General features: G+C 58.8%; 1 protein-coding gene across 1 annotated transcript in view; it reads right to left on the reverse strand.

The window, feature by feature from the left end:
* Positions 1–12,691, reverse strand: part of ESPN (espin) — a 49,022-nt gene extending 36,331 nt beyond the window's left edge. The window contains exons 1-2 of the mRNA XM_031936248.1: positions 12,218–12,691; positions 9,033–9,226 (exon numbers count right to left, since the gene is read on the reverse strand). Coding sequence (XP_031792108.1) covers positions 9,033–9,226; positions 12,218–12,511 — 488 coding nt within the window. The 5' untranslated portion in view covers positions 12,512–12,691. The remainder of the gene's footprint in view (positions 1–9,032; positions 9,227–12,217) is intronic.
* Positions 12,692–16,016: the final 3,325 nt, after the last annotated feature.

Consider the following 16,016-nt stretch of genomic DNA (forward strand, 5'->3'; position numbering starts at 1 on the left):
TCCCAGCCACTCAGGAGGCTGAGGAGGGAGGATGATTTGAGTCCAGGAAGTTGAGGCTGCAGTGAACTATGATCACACCACTGCACTCCAGCCTGGGTGTCCGAGCAAGACCCTGTCTCTAAAATAAATAAATAAATAAGAATATAAACAAAATTCCCATTACTGGAGAGACGAATTAATAAAAGTAATAATAGTAAATAATAATAATAATAGTGATAGCAGCCACCATTTACTGAATGATTCCTCTATCTCAAGCACTGTGATGAGTACAACACACACGTTCTCTCAGCTGGTCCTTGTAACAACCCGACGGGACAGGTGTTAGCATTGTTCTCCTGGTACAGATGAAGAAACTGAGGCACAGAGCGCTAAGATCACTCTATGAGAAAGAGGCAGAGCCCCGATTTGAGGCTGTGTCTGATGCAGAGCCTGCTTCTGACTCCAAATGTGCCACGTCTGCACCCCTTCTGCTCTTGGTCGGTCTGTCCCGGTGCCTCCCTCCCTTCCACCACACAGACCACTGCCCTTCCCCGCAGAACTCACTGCTGGGAACTCAGGAACACTGCCAGCTGCTGGGGCACAGCCCCACAGGAGGACCTGTAGGGAGGGCCCCGGCTTCACTAAAGGAGGACCTGGGTCGAGTCCCGTGCCTTTGAGCTGTGCCACAGTCTTGCTTCTTGTCTCTTTGTGTTCCCAAACCCATCCATGAAATGGGGGCAAGAGTCGTCATCGCGACCTCGTGCGGAGCGCCTGAGAAGTGCTTGCAGAGCCCTGAGCACGGGCCTGGTGCCTGGCGCACAGCCATTGCTGAACTTTATGATCCTTCCCTGTGCCTGGGAGGACCAGCCACCAGGAGGGCCCATGACTCGCCTGGCGTGTCCAGGTCCTGCCAAGTACGGGCCAGGCTGGGCATCATGTCTGCTGTGGGGAACACTACCTAGAGGGGAGAGAAGGGGTCTTGGGGGAGACCTCTGGCTCCCAGACCCCTGCCAGCTCTAGCCCCGACCACGGTGACAGCTGCAGAAAAGTGCTCCCAGACCAAGTGCTTGCTCTTTGCCCTGGCTTTGACCCAAACCCTCTTTGTAGGTCAGAGGCTCCCTGGTGATGATCATATAAATCATGATTTGTTTTCTTTCTCCTGGGAACAAAGCTTGCTATGGATGAACTGTAACTATTCATCAAGTCACCTCTGATTACACAAAAGAAACATGGGTCGCCCGCGCGGGCTGTGGGAATCTCCGGCGGAGACTGGTGCCAGCTGACTGCCAATGCCGCCACAGGGAGTGAGCTGCCCATGGAGCCAGACTCAGGCTGAAGAATGATTCCCGCGTCCCTCCCCACTGCCAGGAATGCCTCCCCAGAGGGAGGCCAGGAAGAGGCTGTCACTCTGAGATCAGTCCAGTTGCGGCCTATGACTGCTTTGAATTGAAATTCACAGAGCCTTTGGTGGCTCTGCGGCTCTTGGCATCCTCCAGTCATACTTCCTGGCCTATGTTAAAAGATTCCCGGCCGGGACGGCCGGGCGCGGTGGCTCACGCCTGTAATCCCAGCACCTTGGGAGGCCAAGGCAGGTGGATCACAAGGTCAGGAGATCGAGACCATCCTGGCTAACACAGTGAAACCCCGTCTCTACTAAAAAATACAAAAAATTAGCCAGGCGTGGTGGCGGGCGCCTGTAGTCCCAGCTGCTTGGGAGGCTGAGGCAGGAGAATGGCATGAACCCGGGAGGCAGAGCTTGCAGTGAGCCGAAATCACGCCACTGCACTCCAGCCTGGGCGGCAGAGCCAGACTCCGTCTCAAAAAAAAAAAAAAAAAAAAAGAGTGCCAAGTAGGCCTGGCCCAGGGAAGAAATGCAGCCCTGATTTGAGAAAGGTTCTACACCCCAGCCTATCAGCTAGCATGGAATAGTTCCAGAAGCCTAAAGTTACCTGCAACTGTCCCAGCCTCCCAGGTCTTCCTCCTGGCCCATAATTAGGCCAAATTTGACCCCACCTGAGACCTCTACATGTCCCTACATCACTGCCAGTTCCATCATGGCAGGGCTGTGAGGCCGACACTCTTTTCATTAGGGTCTCAGCTCTCCTCTCCTCAAAGACACCTGGCTTCCCTGACCCCTCAACTTAAAGAACCATCCCCTTCACTTCCTACCAAACTGCCCATCTCACTATATAGCACTTGTCACTCCTGAATTATCTTGGTCTCCTGTTCCTCAGACCCATACACACGTGGATAGTAGAATGTGTGGCTGACGTGGTGACGGGCGGGGCAGTTGGGTGCACCCAGTTGCTGTTTGTTGAATGAATAAATGTGAGAAGGGATATCCAGGCCAGGAGTAGGGGATTCTCTTCACTCATGGCCTCAGCCTGTTAGGGCAGGTTAGGTCCACTTGCCAGACAGGCTCGGGAATGGCCAGAGGGGAGTTTTGTCTAGGATGACATGCAATGAGCTGTAGGCAGAGGACAAGTCCCTGGGATTCCATGCCCCACTCATTCAGCAGACGTTTACTGGAGTCAGGCTCTGGGCATACAGAGCCTCCCGGCCTCATTAGTCAGGAAGAGATGGGATGAAAACACACATCTGTCTGTGTAATGCAGGGCCTGGCCGGAAATCCGGGCATGCAGGGAGTGAAGAGACGGAATGTGTCTCAGGGGCTTCTCCTAGGGACTAGCTTTCGGCTGTCACACAGGATGCACACAGAACGCAAAGCCAAGCAACCACAGGGCGGCCGGGAGGCCGGGTGCAGTGGCTCACGCCTGTAATCCCAACACTTTGGGAGGCCGAGGCAGGCGGATCACCTGAGTTCAGGAGTTCGAGACCAGCCTGGTCAACATGGTGAAACCCCATCTCTACTAACAATACAAAAATTAGCCAGGCATGGTGCCACGCACCTATAATCCTGGCTACTTGGGAGGCTAAGGCAGGAGAATCACTTGAACCTAGGAGGTGGAGGTTGCAGTGAACCACGCCACTGCACTCCAGCCTGGGCGATCGAGTGAGGCTCAAGTCTCAAAAAAAAGGGCAGCAGGGAACAAGGCCAGTGGAAGAGTGAGTGGGCATCATGGGCATGGGTGACAATTTCAGCGAGGCTCAAGGTTGGCCTTGCTGAGGTGGTGTCTGAGCGAAGACTTGGAGGAGGGCAGGGAGCAGGTGGGGATCCGCCTCTATGAAGGCAGGGGCGCTGGCCTGTTGGAGGGGACCACAACCCGGAGGAGCGATGGCCTCTGCGCCATTGTAAGGAAGTGAGCAGCCTTCCCTGTCAGTGGCCAGAAGCCTGTGATGGGACTTACTCTTTTTTTTTTTTTTTAAACGGAGTCTTGCTCTGTTGCTCAGACTGAAATGCAGTGGCGCAATTTCGGCTCAATGCAACCGCTGCCTCCCAGGTTCAAGTGATTCTCATGCCTCAGCCTTCCAAGTAGCTGGGACTACAGGTGGGAGCCACCACACCCGGCTAACTTTTCTCCCCCCTGAGATGGAGTCTTGCTCTGTCGCCCAGGCTGGAGTGCAGTGGCGCGATCTTGGTTCACTGCAACCTCCACCTTCCGGGTTCAAGCAATTCTCCTGCCTCAGCCTCCCAAGTAGCTGGGATTACAGACGCCCACCACCACGCCCAGCTAATTTTTGTATTTTTTAGTAGAGACGGGGTTTCACCATATTGGCTAGGCTGGTCTCAAATTCCTGACCTCGGGATCCACCCGCCTCAGCTTCCCAAAGTGCTGGGATTACAGGCATGGGCCACCACACCCGGCTGGGACTTGCATTGTCTTTTCTTTTCTTTCTTTCTATTTTTTTTTTTTTTTTTGAGCCGGAGTCTTGCTCTGTCGCCCGGGCTGGAGTGCAGTGGTGCGATCTCGGCTCACTGCAAGCTCCGCCTCCCAGGTTCACGCCATTCTCCTACCTCAGCCTCCCGAGCAGCTGGGACTACAGGCGCCCGCCACCACACCCGGCTAATTTTTTGTATTTTTAGTAGAGACGGGGTTTCACCGTGTTAGCCAGGATGGTCTCGATCCGCCTCCTGGGTTTCAGCGATTCTCCTGCTTCAGCCTCCCGAGTAGCTGGGACTACAGGCATGTGCCACCACACCCAGCTAATTTTTGTATTTTTTAGTAGAGATGGGGTTTCTCCATATTGGCTAGGCTGGTCTCGAACTCCTGACCTTGTGTTCTGCCCGCTTCAGCCTCCCAAATTGCTGGGATTACAGGTGTGAGCCACCGCACCCAGCAGGACTTGTGTTTTCAAAGGCTGCAGGTGGAGATGGATGGGTGAAGGCCAGGGCCTTTTAGGCTTACTGGCTCCCCTTTTAGGCTCCCCTTTTCCCTTCCTTAGTGTACAGCCTCACAGAGCCTGGCTGCTCCCATGGCCCATCTGAACCCAAGGGGTTCACGTAGCCCCGACGTGGGGCAGAAAGGGGATTTCTCAGAAGCCCTGGGACACCCCACCAGTGTGCTGCTTACAGAGCTCCAGGGCCCAAGGCTCAGCTCTCCCCCTTAGAAGGGTAGGGCAGGCACACTAGCCCTGGTTAGACAACAGCTGGGACCAGGAGCTGCTGGTGGAGACATGAGATGGTCTCCTGCTGTGAGGGGCTTCTCCGGACTCCACCAGGCCCTTCCTTTCTCAGAGCCTCCACCTGGGTCAGGGACTCAAGGACGGCAGCCACATCCTCAGTGTGGACACAGGCCCCGCCCCCACATCCTGCTACCGGGTGAACTGACAGACACCATGCGTAGACCTGGGGCTGGTGATTAAAAAGGAATGAGCCCCCACGGCCTGTGCCAGAATCAGGGGCCTAGTGGGGAAAAGGACCACCCCAGGCAGAGCCTCCAGCTTTCTAAGGGGGAGAGTTGGGCCCTGGGTCCTGGGGCTGTCTAAGCTGAGAGCTGCTGGGGCTTCCTGAGAAACCCCCTTTCTATCCCAGGTCGGGGCTGCCTGAACCCCTGGGCCGTGGGAGCAGCTAGGCTCTGTGAAGCTTTGCACAAAGGAAGGGAAAAGGGGAAGTCTCCAGTGGACTTGAAAGGCCCTGAGTGATTAGGACCTGGACCAGGAGTGGGAGAGAGACCCAGAGAGGAGGTACAGCCTGCTCGAGGCCACACAGCAAGCCAGGGGTGACCACAGCTGGTGGATCAGCCTCTCTAAAACACCATTTCTGTACCTGTCAGCTCCACGAGGTAGGGATACTTGTCTGGTTCACCAGCATATCACTGGCATTTCGAATACTGCCTGGCACATAGAAGATGCTCAATAAGCCTTAGTTGAATGAGTCCATCTGTAAAATGGGCTGATTGCAGAGCTACTGCTCGGGGTGGTTGTGTGGCTCAGATGACACTGGGTGTTGCCAGACTCCTAGAAGATACTCAGCACCAGGTTCTTTTTCTTTTCTTTCCTTCCTTTCTTTCATTCATTCCTTTTTTTTTTTTTTTTTTTTAACCAGAGTCTTGCTCTGTTGCCCAGGCTGGAGTGCAATAGCATGATCTGGGCTCATTGCAACCTCCGCCTCCCTGGTTCAAGCGATCCTCCTGCCTCAGCCTTCCAAGTAGCTGGGATTACAGGCATGTGCCACCTATACGGGCATAGTCTGGCCACATACCCAGCTAATTTTTGTATTTTTGGTAGAGACGGGGTTTCACCATGTTGGTCAGGCTGGTCTTGAGCTCTTGACCTCAGGTGATCCACCCGCCTCGGCCTCCCATTGTGCTGGGCTTACAGGCGTCAGCCACCGTATCCAGCCCTAGGTACTTTCCAGTCGCACTCCAGTCTAGTCTGGTTGGGGTAGGGGAGGCTTTGGGGGAAGGAGGCACCTGCTGAAGTTGATAAAATCTCTGGGCTAACTGGTTTTCCCGCTTACTGTGACTGGCAGCACACAGGAGCCCAGGGGAAGAGCCTGGAGCCTCCTCACTCCCCAGCCTGGAAGCTCAAGCCTCAGGGTCCTAGCTGAGCCCAGGCTCCCCGACCCCCACAGCCCCGCCCAGCTGAGCCCAGGCTCCCCGACCCCCACAGCCCCACCCAGCTGCTCAGGCCCTGGGGCAGCCAGAAGCAGGTGTGAGGGGGTCAGAGTGAGCTCCCGGGCTCCAGGACCCTCCTGGGAGGGTGGCCACCAGCCTTGGGGACACCTGCTCTTCGCCCCTCCTCACTCTGCCCTGATTGGGGGTCTGGACCCTCAATCCGCCCCTTCATCAGCCACTGGAGCTCCTGCCAGGAGGGTCAACCCTCCCAACTCAATCTCCCTGAGACCCAGGGCCTGGGACTTGCCCAGCCCAGCTCCTGCCAGCCCCATGTCTCCCAACTGAGAGATCCCTTTTCTTTTTCTTTTTTCTTTTTTTTCCCTTGAGATGGAGTTTCACTCTTGTTGCCCAGGCTGGAGTGCAATGGCACGATCTTGGCTCACTGCAACCTCCGTCTGCCGGGTTCAAGCGATTCTCCTGCCTCAGCCTCCTGAGTAGCTGGGATTACAGGCATGTGCCATCATGCCCGGCTCATTTTGTATGAGAGATCCCTTTTCTACAAGGGCCCAGAGGGAGGGTCCCGCGTGGCAGCAGCCACTGAGGTCATTGTGACAAGTCCTCTGCTTCTGGGAAGACTTAACCCCATGAACGGGATAGACAGGGAGGTGTGGGGGGTGTGCAGGGCATCCCTGCAATCTGAAGCGTTTTCTATTATAACACCCCAAGGTGTAGCCCTGGAATCAGCTGAGCTTTCCCGAGGCTGTCCAGCCTTCCAGCTCCTCTGCAGTGTGTCACTTCCGTTTCCCATGGCCACCCACAGCCTCCCTGGGCAGGATCGAGTTTCCCACCAGCAGGTCCGGGAGCCCTTCCTCCCTCAGCAGTCACCCACGAGCCAGCGAGAGAGCTGAGCCTTGTGAATAATTCACAGCCATTCACAGCAGGCCCCGGAGGCTCTCAAGAGCATGAAGCTGGGCCACCTGGGTCCATTGATTGCTCCCTGTGGCCTGGGGCAGCTCAAGCCTCTGCTCTCCCTAGCTCCCAGCCCTCGTATCCACAGCCTTCGTGAGCAGGAATATCTACTCCCAAGGTAGGAGGTTAAGTGGGCACACCAGCCCCCAACCCCAGTTCCCAGCTGCCCCTCCTGCATGAGCCCAGCCTGGCAACCACACAAAGACACCTTCTTATCAGCCGAGTCACACACCACTGTGGGAAACGGAGCCCAAGCCCTCTGTCCACCTCCCTGAGATTCATGGTGACTCCTGGGGGGCTGGCGGCTCATCAGTCCAGGCCATCTGGCCACTGGGTCAGCACCAGCGCCCAATCACACTCAGCAGCTGGCATGGTCTGGAAGGGGATCAGGGTCCCCCAGCCCCGGAGCCCTGGAGGGCGTTCCACGGCATAGCCAGTCTTCCTAACACCTGGGATCCCAGCCCACGGAGGGATCGTGGCTCATCCCAGACCTGGCTTCTCAGTGAGGAAGGCTCGGACTGGCGGTCCTCACCAGCACTTGCAGAAGGCGGCCTCAGTGTCTTCCAGTTCACACTTGGGCCATATTGGTCCCGCCATCAGGAGCACCTGCCCCTCTCAAGGCCTGTCCTTCTCCTCTGCTTGAAGTGAGGGGGTGGGACAGGTGCATCAGAATCACCACTGTGAGGATGGGGACATGTCCCAGGTGTGGCTCCCAGGTCCCAACCTGGAGAGTCTAACTCAGGAATCTGGGACAGCCTCCAGGAGGTGCTGACAGGAGCCAGTTGGAACCCTCTGCTCAAGGGTCCCTGGGGCCTCCTACTCTAAACCCACTGACTTTGACACGATCCAAACTCTAGTTTGTTTGGAAGCAGTGGATTCCTACTGAAGCAGCCACCGAGAAGGCCTGGCAGGGCTGGTTGTGAAGCGCCCCCTCCCCGGGGTAGCACCTGTTGGGTCTCCCACTGACCGAACCATGGAGCCCCTTCTTAGGAAGGATGGAACCAGGCCCAGCTCCCCTGTCCTGGGCCAAGGGGACCACTGGAGCCCGGCCTGGTGGGTCCTAGGGCCACCCTACATCCACGCCAGTGTGCCTGGGCCTAAGAGGCTGCAGCTGCTGTAGCCACCTTGCCACATGGTCATATGGCCAGAACTGGCCTTCAGCCTGCTCCCTGGTGGCCAGGGGCCCTGCAGGCACACCCAGAAACTGACCAGTGGTGGGGACAGGCCAGACCCTCTCACCTCGTAGCTGCTGTCGTCCTGAGGCTGGGTCCACATTCACATTTACATCTCAGGCTCCCACTTAGACTGACGAGGGTCAACCGTCATAGCACCCCACTCCCCGTTCAGACCCCTGTGGCATCTGGCACCCTATCCTCTCAGACAGGGCCTGCGCAGCTTTCCCCAGGACCCCTGCTTCCCCAGGTGCACCTAAGACCTGAGTCCCTCACTTGCTCCCCCAGACTCACACGTGCCCCCTGCTCTGTACGACCCCCCATCCCACCAGGGGGAGCTCCCAGCCCACTCCCCAGGAGGTTTGGGAGCCCCATGCCTCCCTTGATAGTGGGAATGGGCTGAGCCACAGGAGATAACAATTGCTCTCTGGATGGCCTCCAGCCAGGGGTTCTGGGGCCAGGAGGTGGGGTGGGGGTCTGGGAGGGGCCTTTCTCCCTTAACTGCTTGAGTAATTGATGGGGTTCCATTTCCGCCTGTTTGACTAGGGCCTAGGAGGCACTCCTGCCCTTACTGCGCCCCACTCCATCCTGAACAGTCTTGCAAATGAGCACAGTCTGAGCCAGAGAGACCCCCGCTGCAGAAGCAGCCCAAGGGGAACAGGTGACCTTGGCCTGTGTGCCCAGCCTCCCAGGCCCAGCTGCGTGCGGCTGGGCAGCTGAGGATGCTGGGAGCACCTGCTTGCAGAGTTCTGGGGACAGCCCTAGAAGGGGTTTTCCAGGAGGGGAAAATTTCATGTTGAGTGGAAGCCATTTCTCTGGCCTGGCCCTCTGGCCCCAGGATGGCCACTGGAGGGATCATTGTCCTGGAGTGTCAGAGAGGCGTGGAAAATCCCAGGCATCCCCCAAAGCCCTGGCCCAGCCCACCCAGAGTACCCCTTAAGAGGGGTGATCTTACTCAGGGTAGTGCCCGACGAGAAGCCTCAGGGAGGGGAAGTCTCCTTTGGCGGCAGCGTAGTGGATAGGCAGGGCGCCCATATCTGTGGCCGCGGTGGGGTCCCCACCGCCATGATGCAAGAGCCAGTTTACCACCTCGGGGTGGCCGAAGCGGGCAGCCAGATGCAAGACTGTGGCACCAGAATTGTCTTTGTCCTGTGGGAGGAGAGCCGGTTCAATTCCTAAAGCCTGTTGCTGCCCCGCCCCTGGCTTGGGCCACTCCCAGACTCCCACAGGCCTGGAGGGTGGCTCTGTGCTCTCTGTCTTCCCTGGCGGGATTGGCCAGGCCTCACTCAGCAATGGTTTTTTTTTTTTTAGGTCATGTGGATCCTGGGTTTGAGTCCTGCTTCTGTCCTTGGGCAACTAATTGGCCCTCTCTGAACCGTAGCCAATAGGCAGCAGCACCATGCAGGGCTTCCAGAGGCCTGCCAGTCCTGACTGCGAGCTGCCTACACCACAAGTACCTGGTTGTCACGGTAGGAGACTGGCTCCAGGCCCAGAACCACAGCCCTGACCCCCGGGGGCTCAGGGAATGCCTGAAGGAGTGACAGAGGGTTACTGGGCTGAGCAGGGCCAGGAAGGGGGGCTGTGGGGCTGTACCAAGCTAGCACCAGGACTGGGGGGCACCCCCTGCATCCAACACTTGCCCCCTCTCTCTGCAGCCTTCCTAGGTGTCACGTGGGAACAGAGACCTCCGCCTTAGTGCGCCTCCAGCAACCCGACTTCAGTGCAGAAAACTGCCCCTCCCCCAGCAGACTAGCCAGCGCCCAGCCGCAGGAGCAGCCTGTGTTCTTGCCCCTGTGGAGGTGGAAGTTGCTGGGTACTGGTGGGTGGGTCCGGGGCAGTCAGCCAGGGGTGCTAGGTGCAGGCTAGTGGTGGCCCCTGGGAGGGCTTGGACCAAACTCCCCCCAGGGGCCTCAGAGCGGGTGCGGCCAGGGGTCTGGGCCCAGAACTGCTGAATGTGTCATCAGTGTCCACCCCACTGTGTGTGTCTGCTGAGAAAGGGGCTGGAGGGGAGTGCCTATGGGACCTGTGCTGGGAGGAGAATCCCCAGGAACGTCTAGACACAGAGGCTGCTGCACTTGGCAGAGTGGGCACTGGTTCGGGAACAGAACAACCTCCCAGCACCAAGCACCTAGGACGACAGAGGGGTAGGCAAGGTCGCGGCTGCAGGAGGCAGTGCGCGAACTTCACTAGGATCAGGAAGCAAAGCCTCTCTGCCCCGCCTTGCCCAGAGACAGGGCACTGTGGTTACAGACTGGCAGAGGCAGCAGGAGCTGGCGAGAGACCCCAGGCCTCAGGAAGCCAAATGACAGTGGGAAGAGAACCTCTGAGGCTCCTGTGAGAAATGCAAGGAAAAGAGGTCACGGCGGGAGCTGGGGTCCCTGGGGCCACTGGTAGGGTCTTCAGGCAGCCTGCAGGGTGGGGGCAATGGCCTGGCGGTCCTGCTAAGGAGGCAGGGAGGAAGACGGGGCAGAGAATATCATGGCCCACAGGAAGCTGAGGACAACACCGAGGCCCCTCCTGTGTGCTAGAAAGCTGAGAGTGGGGGCGACCACAGACTGGTTCAGTCTATCCCTCTGAGCCCAAAGGTCGGGGCTGGCTAGCGGGCACCCGGGCAGAACCATGGTGAAATGTGACCTGAGCCCCAGCTCCTGAGAAAGGCGCTCCCTTCCTACTGGCCTTGGGGACTGTGGGTCTGAGGCTCCAGGGCTCCCACTGGCTCTGGGCCTGTCAGTGGTGAAAACCATAAGGAGAGGGCCACAGACCTCTGGGCTCTGGCCTGTGCCTGTCCAGCTGTCCAGGCCCCAGGAGCCTCATGTGTGGTGGACCACACCCTAAAGCAGCTTATCTCTCTGGGCTGGGCAAGCCCAAGGATCCAGGTCATGCCCCCCACACTTTCTCCCCCCGCACCCAAGCCTGCCCAGCCCAGAGGGCAGGAGACTTGATAAGCTGGGCCCAAGGCCACCTGCTCCTCCCAGTTCCTCTGCACTGGCCAGGGAGGCTTCTGGCCAGGGCTGGACACTGGATCAGGGAGGCATGCCACCACCCAAAAGAGTGGGCATGGGCCACGTGGCCAGGAAGCCCTGGTAACAGGGCCCACTGAGAGATACCAGGTGGGCCATCTCCCAAGAAGGGTGGGAAGGGGGGCCTGCTATCTGAGGGCAGAAGGTGGGGGTGGCCTGGCCGTCTTTGGGGCATAGTAAGCCAGTTTAGAGTTACCCTGACTCCTCTCCTTCCATCTCCAGGTCACCCAGTGGTCTAAGTGGAAAATTAATTCTGGTTCCTCCCTCCCGCAGCTACCCCCTTGACCAGAATTTCATCCAAATCCCTAACCTTGGCTAGGATACTCTCTGGCCTGGCCCTGGCAGCTTTTCCCCTCCTCACCCGCTCTGAACACGCTGCCTGCGGCTGGCCCTCCAACAGGACAGGAGCGTGCACGCCTCAGGGATCTGCACTTCTTGTTCCCTGTGCCTGGAACTGTCCCACCGCTGCCTGGCTGGCTACCTGCTTCTCAGCAGCCAGGACTGCCCTTGGAGGTCACTGCTCAAAGTGACCAGGTGGGGTCTGGAGGCAGCAATAATCAGCCTGGGTTGGAGAAGCAGCTGACAACTGGGAGCCCTGACAGCACTGATGTCCTGGGGTCAGCCTGGGTTATGGGGAGACCACCATTTACCACGGCCCATCACCCTTCCCCCACACCCTGGCTGGGACACCTGTATCTCAGCCTGGGGTGGGCTGTGGGACTTTGCCCAGCCCCCTTTCAGATCCGGTCCTGGAGGGCACGGGCGTCTGACTCTGCTGCCCAGGCCTCACGTCCCCACCCACTCCCAGGACTACAGGATCAGTGCTTTGTTTCTCCCGGTACATACTAGTAAGCATCAGCCCCACGGAGGCCCCTCCCTTCTGGCTCCCATCACCCAGGTGCGCTTCCAGGGAGCCCCCAGGCTCGCCAGGGCATCTGCCCGAGTACTGGCAAGCCAGGGAGCCCACTCACCTGAGGGCCTCTGGAAGGAGCTCCGTGCAGGGCTCAGCTGGGCCAGGAGGTGCCAAACCCCACCCATTCTTGAGCCCTGGGGGACTCCGGGCCGGGACCCTCTCCGTAGGAGGAAGCCGCAGCGCCCCTGGCGAACCGCGCGGACCCACCTGCACTCTGCAGCCGCCCTGCGACAGCAGCCACTGCAGGCAGGCGAGGTGGCCGGTGGCGGCGGCGTCATGGGCCGGTGTGGCGCCGTTGCGGGCGCGGGCCGCGGCGGGGAGGGCGGCTTCCTCCACCAGGAAGCGCAGACAGTGCAGCTTCCCCGCTCGAGCCGCGTGGTGCACGGGCAGCGCGTCCAGCGGGTCGCGCAGCGAGGGCCCCAGCAGGCCTGCGGCGTGCAGCGACCTCAGCACGTCCAGCTCGCCCTGCCGCGCCGCCTGCAACGCCTGCTCCAGGGCCATGGTGCCGCCTGCGGCGCCGCGACTCCGAACTCAGCGCCTTCCCCAGGACGCCATGCGCGTGTCCTCGCGAGCCGGAGGAGCCCGCGGTGCGGCCGTCGGGGATCTGCGGGCCAGGAGGCGGAGCGGCTGTGGGCCCGGCCTCTGCTCCGCGCTGCCTGGCGCTCCGCTCCGCCGAGCTCTGGGGCCGGAGCCCGCCGACGCCGGCTTAAGCCTCGGGCCCGCCCTCACCCCGCCCCGCCCCGCCCCGCCCCGCAGTCTCTGCCCGAGTCCCCCGCCCGCCCCCGCCGCGCTGCGGGGACACTCGTGCGACTGGGGCAGGGCGCCCAGAGGTTTCTCTCTTAATTTGCTTCAAGTAACAGCTGAGACCCCAGAGCGCAGCAAAACTGGGTTCGAATTGGAGAGCCGTCCAGGCACAGACAAATCCATTCATCTGCCCAGTGCCCGCTACCTGCGATTCTAGGCGCTGGCAACGCAATTTCAGAGATGATGGGGAGTGATTGTCGAGACAGCGTGGGCGGACAGGGAAAGGTATCTGAGGAGGTGCGGTGGGGCTGGTTTTGAGTAGAGAGAAGGGTATTCCAGGTGGGGAGCGCGAGGACAAGGGCCCTGAGGCAGGAGCAGCCCTATCACGTCCCTGAGGGGCTCTAGGTCGAAATCCCCAGAGAGTGCAAAGAGCCCTGCCTTCCAGGGTCCCTCCAGATCCGAGAACTGCCCCCAGAGCTTCCAGCGGGGAGGGCAGGAGGGCAGGACAGGAACCACTGGTGCGCTGGGAACTCGATCTAGACGCCGTGGCCTCAGGCCGCCCACAGCCGCTGTCGGGGTGGAGGGGCTTCCAGCCACACAGAAGGCAGGGATGGGAGGGATAGGGCTTGTGGGGAGACGCGGGAGCGCCAGCATCCAGAGAGAGAGAGAGGGCTGAGACCCCTGCAGGGGCGCAGGAAAGCGCCAGAGGGCGCGGGCAGGACAGCGAATGTGTGCCAAGCCACCCTGCGGGCTCCACTGAACACCAGCCGTGGGAGCGGCTGGTGCCCAAAGGCCGCGAGGAAAAGCTGACAGAAGGTGGGGGCTACATGGCTGTGGGAGTGCAGGCCGCCTATCAGCGATCTGGAAGCACCCTGTGCCCTTCCTGTCCCAACACCCACGCCCTCTGGAATCCCGTGGGGGCTTGGCCCCACCCGGGCTGAAGGTTTCACTCCGCCCCAGCCCTGGCCTGGCACAGTCAGCGCTGGAAATGCTGTAGAATGAAGGAAGCTCCTTCCAGGAACAGTGGGAGTCATAGTGCTAAACTCGGGGGCTGCCTCCGGTCCCTTCCCTGGGGCTGCCACCTAGTGGCGACCCTGCGTGGTGGCCTCCCGCACTCCCAGGTGCCCAGGTAACTGAGCTGCTGGGCTGTGCCTAGCCAGGTGGGTTTCCAACGACTTCCACCTGGCCAGATCGCCCTCACTCTCTCCATGGGAGCTGTGGCCGCTGGGATCTGGGACCCTTGCCCAGTGGTTTGCAGACAAAGGGAGGGAGGAGTCATTTCCTGGCAGCCTCGCTGCTGGAGCTGGCCGTGGCCAGAGCAACAGGCTCACTGCGGCCAGCGCTGTCCTCCTCTAGGTGCCCAGAGGCAGGTGTACCGTGAGGCCAGCAAGCGGCAGGGGTACTGTTGGGAAGAGGTGCTAAAATGGCTTGTCTTGGGCACCCCTCCCCTGCGCCCCCTCCATTCCAAAAGGCCCTGCAATTTGTGTTCTCCACTCCTAAGGTGGCCACCTTGGTCATGGACAAGCTCATCTAGCACATGGTTTTGTGATTTTGTGGGCCAGGTCCAGGTGATGCTTTATTGCTATTCCAGTGGGATGGGCAGATGCCCCTGAGCCCCTGCCACTGTTGCTGATGACATCTCCATTAGTGCCACATGTGAGCACCCACCCCTGCTGACCAACCTCTCAGACTCCTTTCAGGACATGACTCAAACTCATGCTGCGATCCAGGCCCTTCCTGCCAGGCTGCTGTCAGGCTGCTGTCCTTTCCGGGCTCTCCCATGTCCACCAGGTCAACCGGGTCCTCCTCAGCAGCCCTAGGGAGCTCACGCCAGCAGTAGCACTTTTATGAAATCTGTACTACCCACCAAGTGCTCACCACGCTCTGCATGGATATTTAATCCAGAGGTGCTGTGAGAGAGGTACAGCTATTGTTTCCAGTTTATAGCTGGGGATAATGAGGCATGGAGAGATGGGGAGGTGTTTTTTTTTTTTTTTTGAATGAGTCTTGCTCAGTTGCCCAGGCTGGAGTGCAGTGGCGCAATCTCAGCTCACTGCAAGCTCCGCCTCCCAGGTTCACACCATTCTTCTGCCTCAGTCTCCAGAGTAGCTGGGACTGCAGGTGCCCGCCACCACGCCTGGCTAATTTTTTTGTATTTTTAGTAGAGATGGGGTTTCATAGTGTTAGCCAGGATGGTCTCGATCTCCTGACCTCATGATCCGCCCCCCTCGGCCTCCCAAAGTGGTGGGATTACAGGCGTGAGCCACTGCGCCTGGCCTGTTCGTTTTTTGAGATGTAGTTTCACTCTTGTTGCCCAGGCTGGATTGCAATGGCACAATCTAGGCTCACTGCAACTTCTGCCTCCCAGGTTCAAGTGATTCTCTTTCCTCAACCTCCCAAGTAGCTAGGAGTACAGGTGTCTGCCACCATGCCTAGCTAATTTTTTTATTTTTTGTATTTTTAGTAGAGATGGGGTTTCATCAGGTTGGCCAGGCTGGTCTCGAACTCCTGACCTCAAGTGATCTGCCCACATTGGCCTCTCAAAGTGCTGAGATTACAGGCATGAGCCACCATGCCCAGCCTTGTTTTGTTTTTTAAAGCATTTTGCCTGAGATGACACAGATGGAAGTGGCAAACCTCACTCCCTGGCTGATCCTGTTAGGCTCTCCTTTCCTCTCCACCCAAGGTTCCTTCTGCTCACAGAACCCCCATAATCTCCCACCCTCCATATATCAGCTTAGGGGATTCTCTCCCCAGGAGGCCTTCTCTCACCCCTCTGCTGGGCTCACACCAGCCCACCCCAGGTTTCTCCTCAACCCAAGGGCCAGTGTACTTCCCAAGAGTAGGGACCGGGGTGGAGTGTACTCTTACTGTATCCTAGGTGGCCAGGAGCTCCCCTAAAGCCTGCACCCAACACTTGCCCACCCAGCTGTCTTTAATGCTCCTCTGATTCCAGACCACTCCTTCCAAGTAACCAGTAAAACCTGAAAATCCTTGAGTTGAAGATAACTGTGGGTTACTTGGTTAAAGTCCTTTACGCAATGGGAGAGTGGAGGAAGAAATATTTTTAACTGGGGGTGACTGGCAATGGAAACGATGTTTGCTCCCCTGCCATTCAGTCTACAAATGGTGGTCCACAAGCCTGGAGGGGGATATTCTAAGGGGAGCCTCCTCCTTCAGCCTTTTTCTCCCAGGAGCTAGGATCAGTCCCTTCCCAAGATGCAGATGCTGCAGGCGGACTTGTAGGTGCAGAACTGAGTCA

The sequence above is a fragment of the Piliocolobus tephrosceles genome, chromosome 1, assembly GCF_002776525.5.
Source record: "Piliocolobus tephrosceles isolate RC106 chromosome 1, ASM277652v3, whole genome shotgun sequence".
Taxonomy (NCBI): Eukaryota; Metazoa; Chordata; class Mammalia; order Primates; family Cercopithecidae; genus Piliocolobus; species Piliocolobus tephrosceles.